Here is a 13,035-nt window from a genome sequence, read left to right on the forward strand (position 1 = left end):
TACTGTGTTGATTTGTAATACCAGTACATAAGGCTTTTTGTGAGCATTTCACCAATTAATTTCTCCTTTCTGTGCTATGTGGGACAGCATGGAAAGTGTCTTTGTTTGGCTAACCACCAGCATGAATCATTCTGTAAAGCTTTAAAATGAGGGGAGAGAGCCACGAAACATGTGTAATATGCTAGTCCCTTGCTAACACGCAGCCTTGATATGTGTGGTAGGAAAGGGGGTACCTTGTTGTTAACAATGTTTCATTAGTAATTAATCAAATCACTCACTACTAGATGCTTCACAAACTTATCATGGCTCTGAAGGGTATACTGTCTAAAAAAGGGAAAAAGAGAATGCTGTGGGAAGGGCTTTTTGATGCAGCGGTGAAAAAGGCCACATAAGTGCCTAGATAGGCCAAACAAAACCTTAAGCTTGCAAGCATAGGCCCTGATTCAGGAGAGCAAATTCTTAAGTGTTCTCCTGAATCAGAGCTGTAGTGATTGAGATGTTGGTCGCGCACTCTGATTCCATGATTTTTGCAGCTGCTTTTTTAAACTGGCTCCTTTTCTTCTCCCAGTCCTCTCTCTTCCAATTAGGGTGACCAGAGGTCCTGATTTTATAGGGACAGCCCTGATTTTTGGGTCTTTTTCTTATATAGGATCCTATTACCCCCCGACCTCCTGTCCCGATTTTTCACACTTGCTGTCTGGTCACCCTACTTCCAATCGGCCTTTTGTGCACTCCATTACTTACTGGCTTTTCTTCTGTTGCCCTGCAGACTGTTGCAACAACTGCTGATTCCCCTTGATGTGGGGAAGAAACTATTCTCCTGTTGGGGCCAAGACAGGGGCTATCTTGACTGTCCATCCCCCACCTTCCTCTGCTGCACAGGCACCAATGTCTGTCAGTTGTTGTCTTAGATGGTTTATTGTCAAATCCCAATTTGAAATTTCAGTCTGCAGACAGAATGTTTATGCATAAATGTCCAGTCATGTGATGTGTAAGGGGAAGTTGTTTTTAAAGTTTTTGGGGTGGCTAAAGGAAATAATCCTCCCACTTGCTTTCTAATGAACTTGCAATCACTCATTTATATTAGGTTATAAACTCTGGGGGGCAGGGACGCTATCTAGTTGCATATTCAGTTCCTGCATAGAGAGGCCCTGATCCTGATCGGAGTTTCACAATACTGACTACAATACCATTATTTTACCTTCGTTTACTCTAGCATAGAGTTTTCCAATAATATATTGATTAGGTTAATTAAAAATGAAGGAAGTGGCCTCTTCTCCTAGGACTCAGAATCCTACTTCTAGTTCACTGAGGTAGCTTGATTTGGGACTTATAACTTTGTTAGTAGGTGTCAACAGTCTTTTATTCTCCATCTACTTTTGGTTAATGCTGAGGAGTCTCCATAAATCCCACAATTCTCCCACAAACTGGACGTATTTGTTTATCACTTCATAGACAGAAAGGCAGGGCCATTTAAATGTAAACAACAATGCAGGCCTGCCCTAGGCTTACTAAGGATAAGCATCTGTGTTTCTGGAGGTTGGAGAAGGTGAATACTAATTCTACACAGAGTGTGATACGCTCACTGCCAGAAGTCAGTTTTTATTCTTCTGTTATGTTGTGGGCCAGAGTCTAATCTCAATAATACTAGTGTAAAAATCTCCATTGAAGTCAATGAAGTTGTTTCAGATTTACACTAATGTAATAGATCAGAATGTGGCCCCCGTCTCAAAGTCTGTTTTTGTAAAACACCACTTTGAAGAATATATTAGCTAAGGATATTGTTCTCTGTAGTGTGGAGTTTTTAAATGAAAATAATGGTTAATCCTAGCACTGGGATCTATCGATCTATCTAATATAAATAGACAGTGGGGAAAAATGCAGAGGTTTTATTAGAAAATTCTGTACTGATGGTGTTTCATCTGCATTACTTTGAGCTTTGCAAAACATTTCACATCCTGTTCTTTCTAATCCTCCTTTTTTGATCTGGAGTGTGTTTGTGAAAATGAGATATTACAGTGTTTATGCAGTTAAAACTGAGTGATGATAAAGTAGCTATGTAATAATCAGCAGTCACCCAAACATTCAAATCCATATAATTTGGCTTGGTTTAAAGAGAATTAAGTGTATCATCCAAATGGCGTTCTCTTCCTAGATTAGATTTTCTGATTCACATTGCAAATGTGTTACTGAAACCACCATAATATGCCATCAGGTTGAGGCATGAAAGAGGAAGTTCACATCTTTCTTGTGGTTTGATACATATATTTTTTGCTGACAACTTTCTGTCTTGATAGATTCACATAGCAAATGTCTGCTAATTTTTTTTTTTAAATTGGGATGGCTGTTTAATATTTCATATTAAAATAAAACAGGTAGTGTAATACAAGAGTTCTTCGAAAGGCAAAAAGCTGTAGATTGTTGTTTGAACTTCTAAGGCCTTAATTATAACTTCAAAGCACTTGTATCTTTTCACAAACCTGGCTGTTTTAGTAAGAGATCCTTGCAAAGATCAATAGGAGTTTTTCATGTATATCTTAGCCCACGACACCATTTTCCATATTGAGAAAATGCAGTATCCTCTGCCACAGTTTTTGGAACCTTTTGAAGGCATGATTAATGTAGATGGTACTGGGGAAATTCTTGTTAGTCTTCCCCTTCTGCAATGTGAGGTTACATGTAAATTATATGTAGCTTGATTTTTTTTTTTTTTTTTTATGTTTTTGTGCTACTGGCAGTTCTACTGCAAATCTTAATGGGCAGCAGGAGTGTGTGTCAGCTTACTTTTCACAGAGCTAATTTAACAGCTATGTTTGATTTATAGTAGTTGGATGGGTTTATTCAAATACAATGAATTCCAGTTAAACTGTACAGCTGTTGAATAAAAAGCAGCCCTGCTTAAAGTGTGCAGCTATTTTAGGTGGTACACAAATGTGATCCTCTGAGTATTTCGTTTTTCACATCTTCATTGCTATACCAGTGGTCAATTTAAAAAAAAAAATGTACCACGGTATTAGAGACCCAATGTCTGTTTCCCACAACAAACATATCTCCTTTTAGCTGGACAATGTGTGTTCTTTGTGAAAGTATCTCGGTGATAATTATTGGCTTTTACCAAAAACATTAGTGTGTGTTAAGCACTTTGGGCCAGGTTTTAAAAGGTATTTAGGCACCTTATGAGATTTGCAAAAGCATCTTGGTGTCTAACACTGCCCTAACACTTTTTTGAAAATTTCAGTAGGCACTTGAATACCTTTAAAAATCTGGCCCTTTTAGAATAAAATGTGCTGTGTTATCGGAAGTACTGTATTAAAATGCCATCATTAGAACAAATCCATTGGTTCTTAGCCACGTCTTATTCCAGCATACGTCAAACTTGGTTTCATTTAGGGTTACCATACGTCGTCTTTTTCCCGGACATGTCCGGCTTTTCAGCAGTCAAACCCCTGTCCGGGGGGAATTGCCAAAAAGCCAAACATGTCCGGGAAAATGGCGGCTCTGCTCCTCCCCGGCTCTTCGGCTCTGTTTAAGAGCCGGGCTGCCCGAGCGCTACCGGCTTCGGGCAGCCCCCGTGCCTCCAGACCCTGCGCCGCCGGAGCCCGGGAGGGGAAGTGCCCGGCTGGGGGCGCAGGGTCCGGAGGCATAGGGGCTGCCCAAAGCCCGAGCGCTACCGGCTTCATGGTTTGCCGGGCAGCCTCCAGACCCTGCGCCCCTGGCTGGGCGCTTCCCCTCCCGGGCTCCAGCTGCGCTGGGGAAGCGCCGGCTGGGGGCGCAGGGTCTGGGGGCTGCCCGGCAAACCCTGAAGCCGGTAGCACTGGGGCAGCCCTTTCCCCCTGGCTGGGAGTGGGAGGGAGGAGGGTGCGGAGTTAGGGTGGGGAAGGGGCAGAGTTGGGGCGGGACTAGGGGTGGGGAAATGGGCGGGGCCAGGGCCCGTGGAGGGTCCTCTTTTTTTATTTACGAGATATGGTAACCCTAGTTTCATTAGAAGACTGAGTAAGACTCTTCAGACTTTCCCCATTATTAACAGGGTTTGTCCATTAACAGTTGTCTTAGCTTTGTAGAGACAATTCCTGAGTGATAATGAACACCCACAACTCTGCCTTAGTCAATGGAAGTTGCTAGTGCTTGGAACCTCTCAGAATTCAATCTGGAAAGATTTTGCTTGCAGTGGTAAACTGCTTTCTGCCCAAGTGCAAGTTTAGGGTGGAATTTGTACTCAGAGCTCTTTTTATTTAAGACCATTTTTAGGTGTTAACAGTGTGGGGGTGTTTTAACTGACTGTTTAAAATAACCCCTTTGACGCTTGAAAGCAAAATCTGTTTTTTTGTTTAAATCTTCTTTCCTTCATCTCAGGAATCTTTGGTTTGTTGTTGTAGTGTTGCTCCTGATGGCTAGACTATTGCCGTGGATTCTTATTTTTTCTTATCAGACATGAATAATTACAGGGACTTTGCAACAAGGAAAGAAGCTAGTTCCAGTTTAGAGCTCACCAGTTTAAATTGTGTCCCAGTTGCAGCATGCTGTTTTACCTGTTGTGTGTTTTGACTGGCTACCAGTGAGTTACCAGTGTTTAAATTCTAGTTAGTATGCTTTCCAAATCTTTGAAATATTTAATTGCTAACAATAAATTATTAGTGCTGTAGGAACTAAGAAAAGCAAAGGATTTAGGAGCAATCTCTGAACAAAATAGCAGCAGAAAAATAATCTTTTTCAGAATAAAGATAACTGACAGGAAATATAACCAAAAGAGAGAGAAACTGGTGGGAACCAACTCTTTTTTGTCCCCTGAGGGAGGAATACTTTATTTCTTAACCTTATGCCAGTCCAAGTCAGAAGAATTTAAATTCCATGTGATCATTTGTACTGGATTTGGGATTGTTTGTCCATCTAGTTTTCAAACGGCAAAGCAGGTGCTCTATTTGCCCAACTGCTATTTAGTTAGTTGCATCAAAGAAAAGCAGAAGTTGTAGTGAAGTGAAAGCAAATTGAAGAAAATGCAAATCTTGACATGAACAGCAAGAGTAAAGAGTTACTCCTGGGTCAGTCGTAATGAAGGGATTTAAGTACAAAAAATTTCAGATAAGTATTGTAATTCAACGTGATCTTATTTCTTGGAAGAGCAATCTTGGGAGGATACTTTACAGATTTATTTTGAAAGTAAGCTTTAGATAAGTGAAGAACAGTTTGTATTTGCAGTTAAATGAAAATAAGCAGTAAGTTACAAAGTGTGTCATACATAATAACTGCCTCAAGAAGCTGTCTAGTTTTCAACATAGCATGTACTGTCTAGCATGTAGTACCTCACAAAAAGAGGTAGCAGATATACTGGTGTGCTTTAATATAATATAGTTAGAGTTTGCCAAAATGAGAAAATGGGTTATTGTTCCTTCAGACAGACACTTGAAAAATTTCCCATAAAGCATGTCTTAAAGCTCTGGTTAATATACAGTATTCTACATTCTGTTTCTACAAGGCACCTATCTTCACATTACGTTCTGGCTGTCGAAGAGTTAAAGTACAAACTGATAAATGTCTGAGGCATTTCATTGTATTTCTAATTTCGGTTTTTGGGTTATATATATGCAAAGGATTTCAGTATTAAGGATCAAAGAGTATATTTGTTCAGCAGCTTTACTGAGAATAATCATTTTTATTTAGAACTGAGCTGTGAAGAGAGTGCCTGGTAGAAACAGAATGTAGAATACTGTACTGTATATTAACCAGAGCTTTAAGTCATGCTTTAGGGAAAATGTTTTAACAGGCAATGACCAAACACATACAAACATGCTTCACCTTGCCAGAAGCCTTGTTTGTGCTTGCTAGACACAGAAAGGACCATTATAAACAAAATCCAAAGCTGTTTTTCCGGGGGCAGAAAGAGTCAATATATCAGAATTTTTAAATTTTTTTATTTTACTTTAGTTCAGTTAAATTTTTAGGGATCTCGTTGTATTTGCATGACTTCCAAACTGAGATCTTTATGTATGGAACCTTTACTATGAGAATGCATGCTCAACATTTTTAATGAGAAAACTGTTCAGGTGCTACAGCAACATCCATGTTTTTAGTTCAGCTGTTTGCACTATTCTTCAATCCTTTCCTTTCTAGCAATTCTACTTTTTGGCTGTTTAACATTTTATACCGTCAGATATTACCTACTTATGTTTGAAAATGCAGTGTATTTTAATTGCTTGTATAAATCCCTGCGTGCCTAAGTGTGGGTAGGCTATTAATATTACATAGCATGCAGTTGTAGTTTTAGTTTTACTAGTTCACATGTTATGAGACAACGAAAAGAACTGGGGGTAGAGGGAGGGTAGGGAAGGAAGGGAGGGTAGGGAAGGAATTCATCGCTTTTGAAGCAATTAAAAAATACCCCTTCTCGAAGCAACTTGTTTTCAATTCACGTTGAAAAATGCAACAAATCTTTTTTTTTTTCTCTCCCTGTGTCCTATGAAAAGTTTCTTCCTAACACATGCTTATTGACTAAGCAAAATCTGAAATTAGAACTACAGTGATCACCCTTAGTGTTTTTACCAGGAGGGATATTAGTAGAACCTGAATAAGCTTTCCAGCCTGTAGAAATGTTTGCCCTGTAAGGCCCAATGGTACCCTCCTGTGATAAAGCCTTGGAAGACTCCTTTGAATGTTCCCCTCAGGTTGACATGCAGTTTGATGGATCACAGAGATAAGGATAATGCTTCCCAACCCTGGTAGCTGCAAAAACCTGGTGCTTCAGTTCTCCGTGCTGGTGGCTGGTCTGTTATTACCCCCATGGCAGCAGCCTCTGGAGCCATACTGCCATCAGTAGGGCCCTACCAAATTCATGGTCCGTTTTGGTCAATTTCATGGTCATAGGATTTTAACAAGCGTAAATTTCATGATTTCAGATGTTTAAATCTGAAATTTTAGGATGTTGTAACTGTGGGGGGTCCTGACACAAGAGGTTTTTTTGGGGGAGGTTACAAGGTTATTGTAGGGGGGTCGTAGTATTGCCACCCTTACTTCTGCACCGCTGCTGGTAGCGGTGCTGCCTTCAGAGCTGGGCGGCTGGAGAGCGGCGGCTGCTGGTTGGAAGTCCAGCTGTGAGGGCAGCGCCACTGCCAGCAGCAGTTCATAAGTAAGGATGGCATGGTATGGTATTGCCACTCTTACTTCTGCGCTACTGCCTTCAGAGCTGGGCACCCGGCCAACAGCTGCTGCTCTCCAGCAACCAGGGAACAACACAGAAGTAAGAGTGGCCATACCATGACCCCCCTACAATAACTTTGCGACCCCCCCCCATGACTCCCTTTTGGGCAGGACCCCCAGTCTGAGAAACGCTGGTCTCCCCTGTGAAATCTGTATAGTATAGGGTAAAAGTACACAAAAGACACATTTCACGGGGAAGACCAGATTTCACGGTCTGCGACGCATGTTTCACGGATATGAATTTGGTAGGGCCCTTCCCATTAGCATCTATGTCCATGCCTGGACAACTTCTCCCTCTGAGGGGAGCTGGGAGTTAATGTCTGGTTGCCCACTGAGTTCAGAGTGGGGTGACTATAGTGGTGTTGATCCTTCTGACCTCCAGCATGCACCTGCCTAACCTAGGTACTAAAATGCTGGACTAGTACACATCTGAAGTAACTCCTCTGAAGTTAGCTAATCTGGATTTTCATTAGTGTAACTGAGAGCAGATTCCAGCCCACTAGGCCTCGATACTGAGTTGAACATTATGAGCAATACCTTAAGATAGTTGTATAGAAATCTATCACCACATACTTGAAAGTTTGGGAAAATATAGTAGAGCTGATATGACCACTTCTGCACCCAGCTTGGCCAGCTTCTGGTTCCATCTGCTCATTTTAGTGGTGGAGCTTATAAATAACTTGAATATTTATTTGAGGTGTGGGTTACTTACTTTTCCTGTTACCCTATAATACATCCTTACATGCCTTTCAGATCAGATTTTAAATTTTAGGTCCTCTTAGCTCAGAGGCAAATTATCAAAGTAGAATTTAAGAAATTCCAAGGCACTCTATTTTATGTTTTGTGGGTTTTTTTTTTAAATTTTATTTGAGGTATTCTCAGAAAAAATACTCTACACTTTTTTAAATAACCACTTGTATCCCATTGTATGCTTCAAGCTGTGTGCATAAGTCTGACACCAATTACCTCTACAATAGTCAATTGTTTTTGGAAAAAGAAATGAGGAACTAAGATAGTCATTCAGAATTACAGGGGAATTTTGGAAGATAATGCATAATTACCAGCATTATCTTACGTGCCCAAGGATGTGAGACTTATTGTGTGAAGTGCATAATGGTAGCCATGTTTGTCTACAGAGAAACAACCAGTGAAGCACAAGTAACTCATCACATTGTACATACTGAAGGTCAGAAAGGTGCAATATTAAACCATAGACTAAAATGTGCAGTAGCTACCTCTCCACCTCTAATTTTTCTATGCATGTTAAATACACTGGTGATGTTTCACCTTTCTTTGCAGTCACTTGCCCCAGAATTGCATGTCCCCAAACTGCATCCCCCTTTTGAGTGCTTGCGCTAGAATAATGGCTTTGTTTTTATTATTTGTATAAAGAATGATAAAAAGAAGGGGTTATGCTTCTCTTTTCTTGTTCTCAAGGGTTACATTTTTGTAAGATTTGTAATGATTTAGCTTTATGTTCTAATGCATGATGCAAACATTTGAATAAATGTAAATAGTGGTGGTAGTTTGCATCCTTAGTAATACCTCTGTAACAAATTAATAAATAGACCCAAATCCTATTGCTTTACCTCCATGACTTGTCTCTTTGACGCTCTCATGAAGTGAGCAGATTTTGGCCCAAAATGAATTGTATCTTCTGCAGTTACATGTCATGATTTTCAGACTACTCTTTTCATCACCTCATTTAGATTAGTATTCACATACCATTCTCTGTAGTTGTGTATATAATAGAAATAGTATTCCTTCTTTTATTATCCACAGAAAATGTGTAAGGCAACTATTGGACCATAGAAAGATTAAAAACTGGGATTTTTTTCAGTGTTTTGGTAGGATGTGACACTAGCTAATCCAAAAACCAATCCTAGCTTTTACAATGGATCATTGTTCAGTTTACAGTATTCGATACAAGAGTTGCCCAAACCTCTGCTGAACCTGCAGTCCTTGAATGGGCAGATAAAACAAAAAAACAGGATAGATTGGGTACATACAGACTTAATGTGGTCCTTTTGTTCAGATGATAAACCGCATAATCGTTCTGTTTTAAAGTTCAGTAAACTGAAGTTTTCCAAAGACCAGAACTGGCTCTGATGAAGGTACATATTTGTGACCTTGGTTCAGCATGTTGCTTAGGGCAACATAGCGAACATAACTGTAGCTTTTAATATGACATGGTCTAGCTCACTTGCATGCTTTCTCTTTTTTTACCAGTTGAGAGGTCAGAGATGCTGTTTACAATTGGCAAATTGTTGTAACATTCCATTTCAGACTTACTTCCTAAATATTATAGTGAGCACTTGTTGACCTGTCAGCCCTCCCTTTTCTATAGATCCAAGAGTCTGTAGCAGCAGTATCCATGGAGGATTAACAAAATTATATAAGTACTATAAGTCCTGGGGGCATGAAAAGTTCTGGTTCTTTTAGAACTTTCCTGCCAAAGGCTGCATCTGTAGATGCAATGTTCTGTAGTGTCCTGACAACCCATCATGATAAAGTTGCAGCCTTGCAGTATTCCTCATTTGACACTTTCAACCTGTCTTCCTGATGCATTGCCATCCCACTGGTTGAGTGCGCAATGGTAGTTACCTGTGATATTGCCCTGCTAACTTTGTAAACCTCTAAAATACACTCTTTTAATTTTATCTTAGTATTGAGGCTTTGGTAGTCGTCTTCTTTCCCCAGATGGCAGTGTGGGGTAAAGCACTGTAAAAGGACTGCAGACTTTCTGTAACCCAGAGTCCAATGCAGGTGTTCTTTGAGAAACTCCACTGAGTGCCACCCACCTTCTTTAGGGAAGAATAGCTCAGATTACTCTGAGGTGCTGCAACAGAACCCTAATGGAGTACACGGTAATCCTGTGACAAGCACAGGCAAATCTCTGGCATCCCCCTTTTAGAGGACTTCCATATTGTACAGAAACCCCATCACTTTTTTGAGATGAATGGTCCATTCTACCCCTTCTTCCTCTGCTGAATGTGTTCCAGCAGACTATTCCAGGAGTGCAGTCACATCTCTGTGATCAAGGGTTGTCTCTAGTCCATTTGAGGATGGCTGGTGCTATTTGTCCTTATCAGCTGCTTCTGCAAGTGCTTTGTCCAAGCAGTGTTCTGCCTAAATATTTAGGATTGGTAAAGATTCGTTTGACTTGTACATCTGCCTTCGGCAAATAAAGCAGTAGGTGTCTGCAGGCCAGTGTAACTGCCATGCGCTGAGCCATGGAAGGAGTGCAGGGAAGGATCAGTTGCAACAGAGTCAGCCAAGATTTTTTTAGTAACATAGGAACTCTGGATATATTCGATGCCCTCGTGGATTCAACCAGTGATTTGTTTGGTTCAGTGTCCTGAAATAATGAGATTTTCACATAATGAAACTCAACAGGACTTGGGTTCCTACCTGACTTAAGTGCTTTTGAAAATTTTACCACTTTTCTCCAGCAATGGCTAGTGCCAGATGCTTTAGAGAGAGGCATTTAAGCACCATAGTGGACAATTATAATATAACTACCTCACCTAAGCTCCCTCTAAGCTGTGCAGCTGCGCAACTGCCTATTAAGTGCCACGCAGGCGCTCAGGGCTGCGGCAGGGAGAGATGCCTCTGCCCAGGACCTGGACCTGCCCCTCCCCCAGTCCCGACCTAGCTCAGCCCTGGACCTACCACGGCCGGGGGACAGGCACCCTGACCCAGCCCGGTCCAGACCTGCTGCAGCCAGGAGACAAGCACTTCTCCCCCCTCCACTGTAGTCCCAGGGAGCCGCATTGCACTCCAAGCCCCTCATCCCGGCCCCACCCCAGCCCAGAGCCCGCAGCCCTAGCCAGAGTCCTCACCCCCCTGCACCCCAGCCCTCTGCCCTAGCCCTGAGATCCCTCCCACACTCCGACTCCCTCAGCCCGACCCTGCCACATGAATTTTATTATGTGAACCAATATGGAGGTGATGTCACACATCACCTCCATATTGGTTCACATAACAAAATTCATTCTGCACATGGGTGGGAAAAATTAGAGGGAACACTGTACCTCACAGGGGAAAGTTTCCTTCTAATCTCCTGCTCCTCCTTGCTCTCTGCTGCCTCTTCCTCCATCAGTATTATCTGCTCAACTAGCTTCCTGTGGCCCATTTCTACGTGCTGGTTGGGGGTGAGATCAGTCTCCTTTGGAGCACTGCGACAGGATCTCTCTCTCCCCTGCTTTCCTGGCCTCTGCTCCTTCTGCTGGGAATGCTGGTAGAGAATGCAGACTCCCCTTTAGTGTGAGGCAGCGGAGGGGGAACACTCTCTAGTCATCCCCTTGTTCCCTGTCACTGTCAGCCGTCTCCCTGAAGAGTGGGAAGAGGGATGATGCATGAGGGGGGTTGCCTGAAGCTATAAGCACTTCCACCTTTGGGCTCATGAGCCTGCTTACTTTTAGTCTGTCCTGCCAATTAAATGAGTTGTTGGGTTTTGTGCTCAAGCGATGTCCTCACTTTGATGTGTTGCATCAGATCCTCTTTAGGCTGAAAGGAAAACAAATTGCAGCCATTTGAAGCCTGAATATTAGTTTATTTTCCTGCACTTGAATGTTTCTTAGTTTTTCAAATGGAATTTTGAAAAAAGATAAGCTTGAATTCTGAACATTAGACTAAGCACTGTGTCTCTGTACTAATGCTCCCTCTACCTGCTGTCTGGAGTGAATTTTGCAGCATCATTTGGCAATTGTGTTCAGGTTGTGGTCTGTGATCATGATCTGCCTAACACTGACTCAGCATATGCATGTGTCTTTTTTGTGGTGTACCTTTATCAACTTTGTTTTCAAGCTGATTTTTTGGTTGCACTCTCTGCTTGTTTTCCTCCAGTGATGGGGAGGGAAGGAAAAGGACCTCATCTGTCTGCAGCAATGAGTCTCTAAATGCCAGTGGGGTCACTCTTACCCCCCGCCGCATCTCCTGGCGGCAGCGAATCTTCCTGCGGGTTGCTTCACCCATGAACAAATCTCCCTCAACAATGCAGCATAAAGGTCCGTGGGGCTTCAAAGAGGGCAAACTGTGCACATACTATTGCTTATTACTCCTGGAAAGAAAAGTAGATGTTTAACAAAAAGCAACTTAATGCAACATTTGTAATGTACTTGCTGAACCAGATTTGGGAAATGTCTCATTGGGGTGGCTTTGAGTCTTTGTTTTGAACTGGTGTTTCTAGCAGTAGACGCAAACTAATTGCATTTTGCTATAGTTGCCGGCAAGGGCAAAGAAACTGCAAGAACTGCCTTTAGGTGATCAAAATATCTCTGTCAGCAAATATTGCCACACCCTGCTTATATAAGAGACAAGAATATTTATTTTTTAAAAAGAGAGCATTTTGCCAGTGTTCTGTCCCAAATAGAACACAATCTGGATGTTAAGCACCCTTCCCTATTTTCTTTCTTTTTTAGTTCTAGATGTTAATCTACTGGTCTCCTAAATGCACTAATGCATGAAATTGCTTCTAAAAATTCAAAGTTCTGACTAGTAAATATGGCTCCTATATCACTCTTCACAGCTGTGGAGCCACTACAGAAGTTCTCTAGATTCAGCGATTGTAGATGAACTGATTTATTGCACAAGTACTGTGATAGCAGAGAGAAAAACATGGCATCTCTGCTAGGTGGAACGTATAGCAAACTATGGCAGTTAACAAGCTTAACTGTAGAAAGAGGTAATAAGGATGCAGTGGGAGTGGTCAGCTATTAAGATGCCCTTTGTAACTTGGAGGGAAGTTTGTGGAAGGGTGCTCAATATAGCCATTGACCTTAAAGCTTCATTTAAAATGTTGCCTCCACTGTTAGAAAAGTGTGGTTTTTAGCTTATAATCAG

The 13,035-nt window shown here is 41.6% G+C and overlaps 1 protein-coding gene across 3 annotated transcripts in view; it reads left to right on the forward strand.

Annotated features, from left to right (window-relative positions):
• The window catches only part of TBC1D4 (TBC1 domain family member 4), a 156,269-nt gene that overhangs the window by 115,012 nt on the left and 28,222 nt on the right, over window positions 1-13,035 (forward strand). For all 3 annotated transcript variants that reach the window (XM_065581108.1, XM_005283186.5, XM_005283184.5), the window contains one exon: window positions 12,040-12,200. In XM_065581108.1, the coding sequence (XP_065437180.1) occupies window positions 12,040-12,200 (161 nt within the window). The remainder of the gene's footprint in view (window positions 1-12,039; window positions 12,201-13,035) is intronic.

The sequence above is a fragment of the Chrysemys picta genome, chromosome 1, assembly GCF_011386835.1.
Source record: "Chrysemys picta bellii isolate R12L10 chromosome 1, ASM1138683v2, whole genome shotgun sequence".
NCBI lineage: Eukaryota > Metazoa > Chordata > Testudines > Emydidae > Chrysemys > Chrysemys picta.